Source organism: Lissotriton vulgaris, chromosome 5, assembly GCF_964263255.1.
Source record: "Lissotriton vulgaris chromosome 5, aLisVul1.2, whole genome shotgun sequence".
NCBI classification, from domain to species: domain Eukaryota; kingdom Metazoa; phylum Chordata; class Amphibia; order Caudata; family Salamandridae; genus Lissotriton; species Lissotriton vulgaris.
This window is the reverse complement of record NC_141693.1, coordinates 303,804,248-303,817,804: the sequence shown is the minus strand read 5'-3', so window position 1 is coordinate 303,817,804 and position 13,557 is coordinate 303,804,248. Positions and strand designations below refer to the sequence as shown.

Below are 13,557 nucleotides of genomic sequence, written 5' to 3'. Positions count from 1 at the left end.
TTGTGTTCGGCTCCTGTGTTAGGTACCCCTGATTACAGTAAGCCGTTTACGTTATATGTTCACGAGAGGGAAGGTTGTGCTTTGAGTGTCTTAACGCAACCTTTTGGTGGTAAGCAACGTCCATGTGCATATTTTTCCTCGACCTTGGACCCAGTAGCTAGAGCATTGCCGAGTTGTTTACGAGCAACAGCGGCAGCTGCGGTCTCTATCCGACAATCGGCAGGATTGGTCATGGATAATATGCTTACGGTGATGGTTCCGCATGCAGTCGATACTCTTTTGAATCGAACGAAAACTCAGCACTTGACGAGTGCGAGGTTGTCTGGGTACGAATTGACGCTTTTGGCAAGCCACATTCAGATAAAACGTTGTAATGTTCTGAACCCGGCAACTTTGTTACCAATTAGCACAGAGTCAGATGAAGTAGCAGAACATGACTGCTACTTGAGGACTGAAGAGGAAACAAAAGGTCGAGTGGACCTTAAAAACACCCCATTGGAAGATCCGGATGGTACTTTGTATGTGGATGGGTCATGCTTTAAGTTGCCGAATGGCGATGTGACTACTGCTTATGCTGTTGTAACATTGAATACTGTTGTTGAGACTGCAAGGTTGAATCAGAATTCTGCCCAAGCTGCGGAGCTGATTGCTCTTACTAGAGCATGTGTGTTAGCGAAAGGGAAACGTGTGAATGTGTTTACTGATAGCCAATACGCTTTTGGTGTTGCTCACAGTTTTGGACGATTGTGGAGAGAGAGAGGTTTCTTGACGTCGCACGGTACGAAGATACAGCATGGCCAGCTTGTGAATGATCTTTTGGACGCATTAACTTTGCCTACGCAAGTTGCGATTGTTAAATGTAGCGCGCATCGTAAGGTGACGGATGATGTTGGTCGTGGTAACGCGTTTGCGGATGAGATTGCTAAGGAGACTGCCCGGAACCTTAGCACTCGAATGTATGTGACGAGTTCGGTTAGGTGGCCTACAGAATCGAGTATGTGTGAGGACACTATCGAGAGTGTGAAAGCAATTCAGAATGAGGCCACCGAGACTGAAAAGACGAAGTGGAAAGAAAGTACGGGAAAGTTGGATGCGAATGGTTGTTGGATTGATTTGTCGGATCAGAAAAGATGGTTGTTGCCTGATGCGTATGTGCTGGCCGTTGTGACAATGGCACATGGGTTAGCACATATTAGCGCGAAAGGTATTTGCAAGTTGTTGGCTCCTGTGTGGAAGAATGATGGCATTACGAAATGTGCTGAACGTCTGGTGAAGAATTGTATGGTGTGTATTATGTACAATCCTGGCAAAGGAACCCCAACTCCTCCTGGCAGTTTTGCTCCCCCTTCGTATCCCTTTGAGGTGATTCAATTGGACTTCATCCATATGGAGCGATGCAATAACCTGAAATACGTTTTAGTTGTGGTTTGCGCATTCTCCCGATGGATCGAGGCCTATCCTCTCAAAGACAATACTGCTTTGTCTACTGCGAAAATCCTACTGAAGGAATATTTTCCTCGGTATGGAATGCCTAGAGTCGTGTGGTCAGATAACGGAAGTGAGTTTGTTGGAAGTGTGATGAAGTGTGTGTAAGGGCCTTGGAATTAATCAAAAATTCCACAGCGCCAATCATCCCCAGTCAGCTGGATTGGTTGAAGGGTACAACGGCACCCTTAAACTAAAGCTAGCGAAGATTCAGGCTACGACTGGTCTTTCGTGGCCTGACGCTTTACCATTAGCATTACTGTCAACTAGGGCGACTGTACACTCCCGAGTAGGGCTTAGTCCCTATGAAATAGTGTTCGGCCGTCCTGCGAATGTGTGGGGGGTTCCTAGGCCAGGAATGTTTTCTGATCTTGAGTATCCAATGTTGATCGATTATCTACATGACTTGACTGCTAAACTGAGGTTAATTCACCAACAGGTTTACGACGCATTGCCGACGCAGACAGAGGGTCCAGGCCACCAGCTCCAGCCCGGAGACTGGGTGGTGACAAGGAATTTTTCACGCAAAAATAACCTGGACCCGAGGTTCACCGGACCCTATCAAGTGCTCCTGGCCACGAGGACTGCCGTTCGTCTCGAGGGACGTAAGAATTGGGTGCATGCCACGCACACCAAAAGAGTCCCCATCCCTTTGCCGGCAGACCCGTGGGTAAGGAGAGGCATTGCGTCATCTGAAACAGAAACATTGCCGGTGTTTGTGCCTTTTAGCGACGCACAGCTTGTTGAAGAACCCTCAGCGCAGCAGAAAGACATTGTTGAACAATTAGCATCAAAAGACTCAAGACCAGAACACTCAACTGATCAGCAGGACGCTGTCTCTTCAACGGATCCTTTGTTTGACGAGCAGACACGTCCTGGGAAAACTCGATACTTTTTGCGATCTCGCACTAAGGACAAATAAAAAGATCTTGCCTTGCCGTATTGACAACTGCATTATCCCGTTTTCCGTGATCAGTTTTGAACTTTCGTATTACTGTAATTATTTTTGTACATATATTTTGAGTTTCACTCCTTGTATCTTTTTGCCTTTACAGCTGAGAGACTTTGTTTTTGTATATATACATATTGTGCATTGAAGGCCGTAGGGCCGCGCGCGTACTTCCTTCTGGACGGTAGGTCTTGACGCTAGGTTAAAGGCCGTCGGTTCCTGGGAACTCCTAGGGATTGACTATTGCTGCACAGAACGAAGTGCGTCAAACGTTGCGGACGGTCGTAGGGAATGGCATTCTCGAAGCTGAATGATTTGGAGGGAGCTCAAGTCCACAGATTCAAGCTGCAGCAACTCAGTCGTACCAAATGTTTCATATTCCAACTGTTTGTATTGTTTTTGACTGCTTCTGCATTATTGGCGGGTGGGGTGTATTACACGATGTCTTACTTCTTACCTCCTACACCTACTCCTACTCCTTACCCTAATCTTACCTCTACTACTTCTCCTCATTCCTTTCATATGTTACCCGAACACGAGCAGGCTAGACGTGTAGAATTCCGCAACAATTCCTTTATTCAGCTCCTCCATCAGCATCAGTTAGTGGTTAACACTACTAATTGTTGGGTGTGTGGGTTGATGCCACATACTACAGATAAGGGAATTCCATATCTGGTGTTACCGTATAGTTCCCAAGGGTCAGCTCGAGCATTTCAAACAATGTTTCGAAGCGCACTGGGTTTCCACCCCATTCGAGAACCACGTTCCCCCTACTCTGGTCCTACCTCGTATCAAAAACCTTTGTCGATAGCAATAGAGGATTTAGATAGTGATATCTATGATCCCTCGCTCATTCCCGAAGAAGAGGTACAAGCCTATAGAGTCCTAAGTAGAGGTGAATATAGTGTGTTCACTAGCGAAAAGCAGCTTAAAAGCTCGCCTCCGATATGGGTCGTACCCCACACTGGTAATTTTTGTCTTATGGGTCGTGGCCGAAGATCGCAAGCCCGACTTGGAGCAAGTGCTTGCACTGAAAATTACATTCTGCCGATGTCCTCGTCCCCTGTGTTTCTGGCTGCCAAGGGTACATACTTTATCTGTCATGATCGTGCATACACATGGTTGCCCGCTGACTTCATGGGCTCATGTTTCATTGCAAATCTGTTGCCTCCGACGTTTACTGTAGATGCCGATTATCATAAGACTAGAGTTGTACGAGGCGTAATTAGCGAAGAGGATACTGCCGGTCAAGAGGCAGGAGACTTTTTCAAGGGTTTCCTCCCGTTTTGGGGACCTATGGTTAATAGTAGGAACCTGAGACATTTGACCCGAGTGGTAGAATCGACAGCTAATATTACTGCTAGTGCCCTTGGTAATATCACCACAGAACTTCAGGCGGAGAGACTTATGACGTTACAAAACCGTATGGTTTTAGATGTCATCTTAGCAGATCGAGGTGGGGTATGTAAGGTGATCCATACGAGCTGCTGCATTTTCATTCCAGATAATGCTCCTACTGTCTATCAAGCCATCTCGAGGTTGCATAAGATCTCCGAATCCATACACGTGGATGTAGGGGATGGGACGCTACTTGGATGGTTTTGGGGCCTGATGTCGACTTGGGGTTGGAAGATTCTGATGATCATCGGAGTCGTTGTGGTGTTCCTGTTCACGTGTTGCCTTTGTGTGCAGTGTGGTCCTGCCTTATGTGGCCTCTGTGCTACAACGTGTATAAGACAACCACCTGTTACCAAGGGGACTCGATTGGACAGAGCTATGCTACAGCAACATCTCGATGGTTTGATGAATATTGAATATGATTCCGACTAGTGCTTGCCTACATGAGGGCAAAAGGAGCGTCTGAGGTTCCGTGACAATTGTAAGTGGTGTTCTCGACTCGCACGAATATGGTCGAGTCTGGTATCTATGAACCGCAAATGACGAGTTTAGTAAGAGTGCGCAGTTTCGCTGTGCTAACTTAAACCGTTCGTTTGTTATGTGGGTTTTTCATCTGTACCCACGGGTTCCAGCTTAGATACGGCATCCATTTTGTCTCTTGCCCTCAAGTAGCCAGCGAACGGACGCTGTCCGCTTCGCGACCCTGGGACTCTCGATATTTGCGGAATGACACATGTTCTTTGTAAGTGTGTTTATGATGAGGGGGTTGCTACTGTAAAGCAGATGGCGCCGCTCGAGGCTCATCTTGCCGCACGGACTTATTGTCTCAGCCGTGCATCTCATTAGGCACGTCCCTTTGATGCCTGTATCTCGTGTTTCTCGATACCTCCCCTTTTACACCCTTTCCGATCTCCCCACTGTCTCCGTCTTCCTCTACACCTGTCCTTGTTCCTATTTCGATCTGTTTTACTGCTGATTGGAATTCGCTAATGGTGGGAAGATGGTTTTTACAGTTGGGAACCGCCAAATGTTTCCGCACTTATGTTCCGGACCTCATGTGTTTCAAAGTGACCAAAGCGACCCCTCTGGGGGCTAATGATGGGAACCGGGTTGTAAACTTTTGTGTCCAATGTTATCCTATGGGTAAAAACTGTATAAAAGGAGCGGTCCACAGAACCAATTTGAAGCAGTCTCCCCAAGTTGCACGCTGTGTACTTGCCGTGATCTCTGTGTTCCCTGCAGCAAATAAACCTTGAATCTTTGACGTCGAAGGAAGTGTCCCGTGTCTCTGTGATTCGTACGCCGGAGCAGGTTACCCACGAAGGTTTCAGGTGTTGTGCCCTGGCACCGCTGGGTCTTAAAGAACCCAGTCCTTCACAGGGGGGAAAGGTGTGGTTACCATACAACACCCACCAGGGTGAATCAAAATTGTACACAGTTCTCCCCGAGCACACTATTGTAATATAATAACAATCTATATATTAGAGAAAGATCCCATAGCGAAGTCCCAGTAACACAGTCACAGGAATCATAGATCCAAATATTGGTCCATTAATCCAAATCTTTGTATTTTCAGGAAGGTTTATTGTTTAAAGTTCATATCCAAAATTAGAAGACTTCGTTTTCCAAATCAATATCCAGTTCCTCAATTATACAGTAACCTTTTACAGCAACCAACACTTGTTTTGTCGTGCTGGATAAAGCACATTGACTTCCTCAGGGCTCTAATTTCCTTCAAAGATTTTCATATACCACTCCAGTTTCTAACGTCTATTTCCAATATCATATCCGTTTTAATATGTTCCAGCGCTGTGAATCCTATCTTCCAAAATCAATATTCAATCTTCCAATATTACCATATTGAACTCCCCATAATTTCTAGAGGAAGGAACACTAATCAGCCTCCGCTCTTTCCAATTTGATCAAAACAGTCCCAGTATACGGACCTGTAATAACGTATGTTTTTAGATAAAGCTCCAGTAACCAGCTAAAAATTATAACACTAAAATTCATTAAATCACAGGCCCCCTCGGGCAAAATTACACTATTTTTTCTGACTCCTTGGTTCCTTTATTTTTATGGAAAGACTGACCTACTCAAAACAGAATGATAGGGGTTTTTGGGGGGAGTAGGGAAAGGCAGAAACTATTTCTCCCTCTCCCAGGCGTTGATGGATGTTTTTTTTATTTGCTTGTTCACCCTAGACTAAGGCTGTGCTTTTTGGTTATTGGGTTGTTTTTGCAACTTGGCGGAGAAATGGTTTAATGGAATGCCCCTAAGGCCAATCGGTTTTAAAGGTTGCTGATCCGCTTGAAGAGACAGGATATAATGTTTGTATTCTTAAAAGGGTAAATAGCCACAATGTCACCCTGCTTATTTTTATTCTAGCATGCTTTAATCAAGTAACCTTTGTTTGGTATGCTTCTCAAAAGTTTGCAAACTAACTTTCGCTTGTGGCTTTCTTTTACTGTGACATTGAATCCCTTTTCTAACTGATGCATCTCCCTTCTATGCGTGGCAAAGTTAGAAATCTTATCTTGGCAGTTGTCTTTCTTACTTGAATTTACATCAGTTAGTGCTTCAAGCTCTGCCTGCTTACATTCCTTTTACCGTTTTTCATTAGGATATTGTGGTTTTGCATCCCTGATCTTTTCTGGTTGTCACCATCTAGTGGTTCGGTCAAGAATAGTCTTTTTGCAAATTTTTGTTTTGTTTGCGTGAGTCTTCTACCATTTGCCACTTTGGGCTATATCCCTCCTTGTGTGATGTCAAATGTGGGACCCTGAAATACCATGACATGGTTTCCATTTTTAGATAATTTTTTTCTGTCTAAGTCTGGAAGCAAGGGATAGCTCTGGAGTCGGTAGGAACGAGCCTGCATCACAGAGTGTTTAAGTCACAGAGATAACGGAGGACAAACTGGGACCGTGACATTGATGGTTAAGAAAAAACATTGAAAAATGCAAGGGAATGCCCAGTCGGCGAGGAACCAGACTACACTGAGAAAAGGAGTGTTGAGCACACCCCATTTACATTTTGTCTGAAGTGCCATCATAACTATGTTCAAGGGGGCATTCACGAAGTGTGCAAACTCTGCCTTCTGAAAAGACCACAGTTCAGAGGATTGCTCCGCCTGCACAGAATTTTTTCCCTAGACAACCTAGTAAGGCAGAAGGTACCAAATGCCATCGCATCCTCACAGGGAAAGAGGGGTCATTAAGAAGCCTGACCTGTCGAGTGAGGAAGACCATTACATCACTAAGGGATCACACCCTCAAATACCGCAAGAGTTCCCTCCCATAATGGGGGAGTTGTAGCCCACCCCAGATTCTTGTTTCTGTTGTGAGAAGGGACCAGATGATGGAGCATGCCACCTTTGGATGGGTGGGAGTTACCGTCCTAAATAGACATTGCTTGCAGTACAGTGACCCATAATTTTATTCAATACATACCGTGTGTGTAAGAGTATTGGGGAGCATGTTTTTGGGTGCTCAAATGCTCCCCTTGGACCCTCTGTGTGATTAAAGTGAGGAAGAGGACCCAGTCAAAATACACAAAAGAGGCCCAGCTAGCAGTATAAGAGCTTGAGGTAATCGAGATCTAGCCAGAGAAGAGGCATTAGATGATACTAAGCAAGATAACAAAGGCACCAAGAAGCTGAGCTGAGGACCTCAGACAGGAAGCATGCAAAACAGGAAGCAACATTAAAGGCCTCAATGACTAGCAACCTGATCTGGGTGAAAGGTCAGAGTGGAGCCAAGACTTGGAACACAGCTGGAGACACTCTCACAACCAACCTCCACCTTGAAAGAGCATGGAAGGGATAAACCCTTCTTGGGGAAGACTTAAGGGCCGACCCTGAAAACTGGCCAGACATCGACGCCACAAACTAGCTTAATATCCACTCCCAGCCTTCAAAACACCCCTTACTAAAAAAAATACTCCTACAGACAGTAGAAGGAGAGAACTCATGTAACATCTGCCAGAAGAGTTCAAGAAGAAGACAAATCCGGTGTTACAAGATAATTGCTGACATCCATCTCAGGTTGCTGCTAGATTCTGCAGACACAGCTAGTAGACAACTTTGCAAGACTGCCACTCTACGCAGACATGCCTGGCTCTGAATCTGATTTATTCAGGAAGTACAAGTCTCCGTAGTAAACATGCCCTTTTCTTGGTTCTGCCTTTTCGGAAAGTGTGGTGAAGCTATTCAACGCATGAAAAAGGGAAATGACCTCCAAAGCCTTGGTGGCTTTACAGTAAAAAGGTCCTTTTAGGGAGCATGATTCAGAGAAAGCGCTCCCACAGGAGGAGTCGTGCAACTGTTAGCCAACAGGGCACCTCAACAACACCATCATAGTGGCACTATGGATAAAACGCTAGGTAGTTCTTTAGTGGATAAAGCGGAGGAAGAGGAGGCACTCCATTGGAGAGGGTAGGTAATCAACACAAATAAGCAACTTTACAAAAAATTGCCTCCTGAACAAGTCCTCATTTGCAGGGATGATCAGGGCGTTTATAGGAAAATGAAGGAATTACCTCTGACAAATGGTTACTAAACATCATAAGGCACAGCTATTGCATTGAATTTTCATCTCCCAGCATACCACCAAAGAAGAAAATCAAAAGGGAAGAACAGCATAGACTAGAACAGGAAGGAAATGGCCTATAGAGTTGGTACTACCATGAGACTGAGGGGGTTTACTCCACCTACTTCCAGGTGCCAAAACCAGATTTTACAAAGACCAGTACTGGATCGAAGATCATGCAACTGGTCAATCCAAACCCAAAACTTCAAGGTGGCATCCCCCCTTGAGGTTATTCCCCATACAGGTGAGATGCAGATATTCAAGATGCCCACGTGTGCATTGTTGATGGGCAGTCACACTGAAGAATGTGAATACAAGTCCAGACCTGAGCAATACCCTCCAAGGTATTGTTTAGAAGTGATTCTGGACACAGATTTTGTTTGCAGGATTGATCCCTGCTTTTGCAGTTGGATTTTTTCATGGATCAGGTTTTCACAGGTACACTAAACGTTTGGAACAATTGCTTAAAAGTGTCCAGCATTTCCCTGGAGAAACAAATGGAAGCGGTTTTGCTGAAACATTGTGGATCCTTCGCATATTGGGAAGAGCAATGCCATTACATTATGTACATACCATATGCATAGTTTACTTAGAGTATGTCAAGGGTGATGCTGGTCTGTAGTTTCTGCAAATATACTAAATGTCGGTAGATGTGTTTAGTCTATTTGCATTGTGTTGACTGCACTTAAGAAGTGCTTTACTGGAATTCATAAACATCCCTTCTCGGAGTTTAGTTTAAGATTGTTGATCAGCGTTCATTTGCCAATGGCAAGGAGACATCATACATGCCAACATTTTAGAAGAGGAAAGTGAAAGATTTAAAAAAACATCTGGAGTATATATTTTCCCCATTGAAGGAGAGACAATTTTAGGTGAGAAACTGCCAAAATAAAGCCGGTTTTTGGTTCACAAACTGGAGTCTCCCTGAATCAGGCCTATTTGCATGTATGGACCATGGATGATGTCTTTGACTTAAGCTCCTTAGGTTTTCCAGTTTTATCTGTGTGCAGTCTACAAATGTGCGGCAGGTTAGGTTAAATGAAACGGATCTGCTAAACTGATGTGGAAAGCAGTTAAACTGAACTGAAGAAGCAAGACCAAGCTTAGCCCATCTTATTGATAGGAGGAAATCCAATTTAGGATACTTCCATGTTATGAGATCGCTAGTCTCTGATAGTGGTTGGTGATGGACAGTGCCAAAACTCACTGGTAGGTCTAGCAGTAGTAGTAGCCGCCAATTTCTTTCCGCTGCCAGAGGTAGATCTGAGTCAGATATCGATGGTGATCCAGTTCCTCTTCTTGAGTGGAACTCAGTTTGATGGCCCAAGATTAATTCCCTTGTATTTGGGAGGCCTGGGAGTAGACTGCTTGCGCAATCAATTTCCCATGGGAATGAGCCCTTAAAGATCATTATGCAGTTTTTCTGGGTCTGATGCTTCAATGTGTTTTTTAATTGTTATAATGGTCTGGTGAAGGAGGTCCTGAGTTTAAAGGGGAAGGTTCGAGTTTATGGAATTGTGTATTCCTTAGTGCAGTGGAAGCTGATGTGATGGGATTAGTCTGTCTGTTTTCATATTTTGTTTTTGCTCTAGTTCGTTGTGGGTATACTCTTGTTGACTAGTCTTTCTTTTGTACAGATTCCATTTACAAGTATTACAGAAGGCTTTTGTGTAATATCTTGATGATGGCACATTCTGGGTTGGACAACTGAGAATCCAATATAGTTCTGCATTGGACTACATTATCCTATAGGAATCTCTCTGCTTTCTTCAAGCACGATTTGTATATCCTGGTATGGATTCTGGAGAGATGTATTTTGCACTTTAGGTTCCTCAGTTTGCATTGTTGGGGATTTTTGGCTTTATTTGGCAATCTAATGGTTCCGTTTTATGTTTAGAACAAATGGAAGCCTGTGTTGGGGCAAATGGGTCACAGTTACTGAATTGGTGGTGGCCTGCTTATTACATTAATATGGAAAGAGATGAGGGGCTGTTAGCTTCAGATAATGGAGCCATTTCTTGTTTTCAAGAGTCCTTGCGATGTAAAAAAGTGTTTCCAGGATGTGTCCCATTGCATGCATCGAACTTGATACAAGTTGGTTGAAGAATTTGTTCGGGCTAGATAAAGTCTGATATCTACCCGGATAATTGAAATTCTAGTGATTTATTCTCATGAGGTGGTATTAGTTGAGGTGCTAGAAAATACTCTGCAAGTTATCTATCGGTTGAAAAGAGCAAGGGAATATTCAGGAGCACGAGCAGCAAAAAAAGAATAGATTTTGATTGCTTTTCGTAATGTCTTCAGATTTAGTGGTTGTTTTTAAAGCAATTGCTAATCTACCAGTTTGGTTTTGGGTTTCCTTATTCTGGCAGAATTGCCTTGTGGCATTAGGACTTAAACCGGTTTCTGTGATGAGCGAGATCTCGCTTGATAGATCCAAGATCTCATGTGAAGTATTTAGGATGTTCTTGTTCAGGGCTCATAAATATATGGGGGCCTCTGTTCAGTTGCTGCAAAGCAAACCGTTGTGGTTGGTTAATTGTTGGGGGAAGTTTGGGTATGCTTAGGGAAAGGGGTCTCTAGGGGTTGTTATGACAGTAAGTTGTGGAATATGAGCCTGTACGTGCTTGTTAAATGAAATCTAGAATAGCAAGGGAATTGGGTAATGCCCAGTACAGTGTTTTCTTCGAGTGATGTCTCGTTCAATACCACAAGGAAACAAAGTTTTGCACAAGTATTACATGATCTTCTCCCTCACCACACTGAAACCTTTGTTTTAGTTAAACTTTTCTTTTTTACTTATTGGACCCTTTTCTTGGTAAGTATTCCTATTTCTTGAAAAAAATGTTTCCACCCAAATCGCAGTGTAGCACTCACTATTACAGCCCTTTCACAAGGCAAGCTAGGATAAGAATGCATTTGCAAAAAGTTATTTTAATGTGGGTCAATTCTCAATGGATTAGTAACCAACGAAAAATGTCCTTGTTTTGTCCTGGTTTTCAGCTATCTTGTTCTGTGACTTTTTCCCCCTCAGTTCTTCCCCAATGGCAATGCATTTGCAACTGGTTCCGATGATGCAACTTGCCGGCTGTTTGACCTTCGCGCCGATCAGGAGCTCATGGTGTATTCACATGACAACATCATCTGTGGCATTACCTCTGTAGCATTCTCGAAGAGCGGTCGTCTCCTCCTAGCTGGATACGATGACTTCAACTGCAATGTCTGGGACACGCTGAAGGCAGATAGAGCAGGTAAACATTTTTTTTTTTTTACTTGTGATTAATTAAATGTTTCTATAAAATGTGGTTTTAGTCCCTTGCAACTGTAGATTCAGATGTAAACATTTTACCCTAAAGGGTATTTGTAATGACGTTATGGTAGTGTTGAATTGGTACTGAGAAATAATTCAACATCTGGGCACATCAGGCTTTAAATTGTGCTTGGATACCGACCTAGTCCTGTAACCTATATATAGACAATGGTTTCCCTTACAAAGACAACTTTAAATATACAAAACATTTTGAAGAAGTCCAAGCACATGCAATCGTTCAACAAGTGTATTAGTTAAAAATCTTTCCAGTGTGTGCTTAAGTGTGGAGAAAATGGTGCTGTGAACAACGTGTTTAGTGCAATGGATTGTGATATGGCGAAAATGCCAAACCCATTCCTTGAAACTACAGTTAAACATTGAGAAAAGCTATACAAGCAGCTGAAAAATGTGGGTTTTAGTCATTTTTTTTTTTTTTTGTAGCCAACGGACTTGGAAAACCACTGCATGTAGGTTGTAGACCTTTTAACACTCCATTCACAAGTAATGTGGTCACTATCAGGACCACGAGACACATTTATTGCAGCTATGAATGGTTTAGTTGGCAGGTAAAATATCCCATTGAGACATGAAAGGATCTGGTCTCGTTTAAGGCCACACCTTCATTTTTGCTATCACATAATGCAAGATGGATGGGCACAGACCCCTGCTACTCGTATCCTTTATGAAACTTGATTGTAAGAGGAGTTCTTCATAGAAGTCCTGCCACCCAAAACTTGGATTGAAAGTCTTGTGAAACCGAAGATGCAAATACCATGTCTGCTCAGTGCCATGCTGATAGATTCCAAAAATATAACTCCGCTTTAGTGAGGAGGCATTCACCTTTGAATCTCCCTAATGTTCCATTTTAAAGCTAAACTTAATGAACAGTAGTGGCCTAACTCCTTAAAGCTTTAGTGCGAAAATACTATGGTTTGCTTTATGACCCCAGACGAAAAAGGAAAACTTTCTCTGAAGGCTCATCTTTGGCAGTTAACTTGCATATTTTCGAATCCAGAGGCAAATCCCACAACCAAGTTTTTTTTGCCTCCATAACTGGTTTTGATCAGTTTAATTTTTATTCTTTTTTTCTGCAATGTAATGCCAGTTCTTTCACTATTGGGAAGTGCCCTTCGCATGGCAACAAAATCTTGAAAGTCCTTCATGCCTTAGGTTGACATTCCTTTTGCAAAGTCACAAGGTGGAAGAGTGCCCCATCCCCCATGGAATTTACCATAGTGAGAGAGGGTGAATATTTAAAGCTGACTCAGTTTGCTGTAGATGGATCTTTGCTTAAAAGCAAGCACAGTAGGGTTATGCAGCTGTTAAAACGCTGCCATTGCTTCACGAATAGTTGCGTCAGAATTTGTACATCACAGGTAAGTGCACAAAGGTTTGTCTTTAGTACCTTTGAATTAGTTGTACTTTACATCACCAGAAAAGGTTTTTTGTTTGTGTATGTATTGGGGCGAGCGGGTATATTGGGGGGGTTTATTTGGTGGCGTGTATATGTACATACACCCTCTTAGACCCCCTACGATCAAGTAGTAGGCTTGGATGTTTGCAAATCGTTTTTGCTCAATGTCTTTTGAGTCAAAAGATGAGGTGTTACTATCTTTAATTTACATTGCGTATGGGGAAATAACTCCTTGTGGGATTCCTTTTTTCAGCAATCTGGTGCTGATTGGACTCCAAAGCTATCCTGGCGAATTTTTATTGCAGGTTCAATTGGTTACTTGTCGATCCCATTGTATCAGTTTTGAAGCAGCTCTGGCACTTCTCTCTTGATGCACGCTGCATTCTGCAGCATAAAAGACTTCCATAAATTA

General features: G+C 43.3%; 1 protein-coding gene across 2 annotated transcripts in view; it reads left to right on the top strand.

Moving 5' to 3' along the window:
• The window catches only part of GNB1 (G protein subunit beta 1), a 351,738-nt gene that overhangs the window by 275,986 nt on the left and 62,195 nt on the right, over positions 1-13,557 (top strand). For both annotated transcript variants that reach the window (XM_086921527.1, XM_086921528.1), the window contains exon 9: positions 11,456-11,672. In XM_086921527.1, coding sequence (XP_086777653.1) covers positions 11,456-11,672 — 217 coding nt within the window. The remainder of the gene's footprint in view (positions 1-11,455; positions 11,673-13,557) is intronic.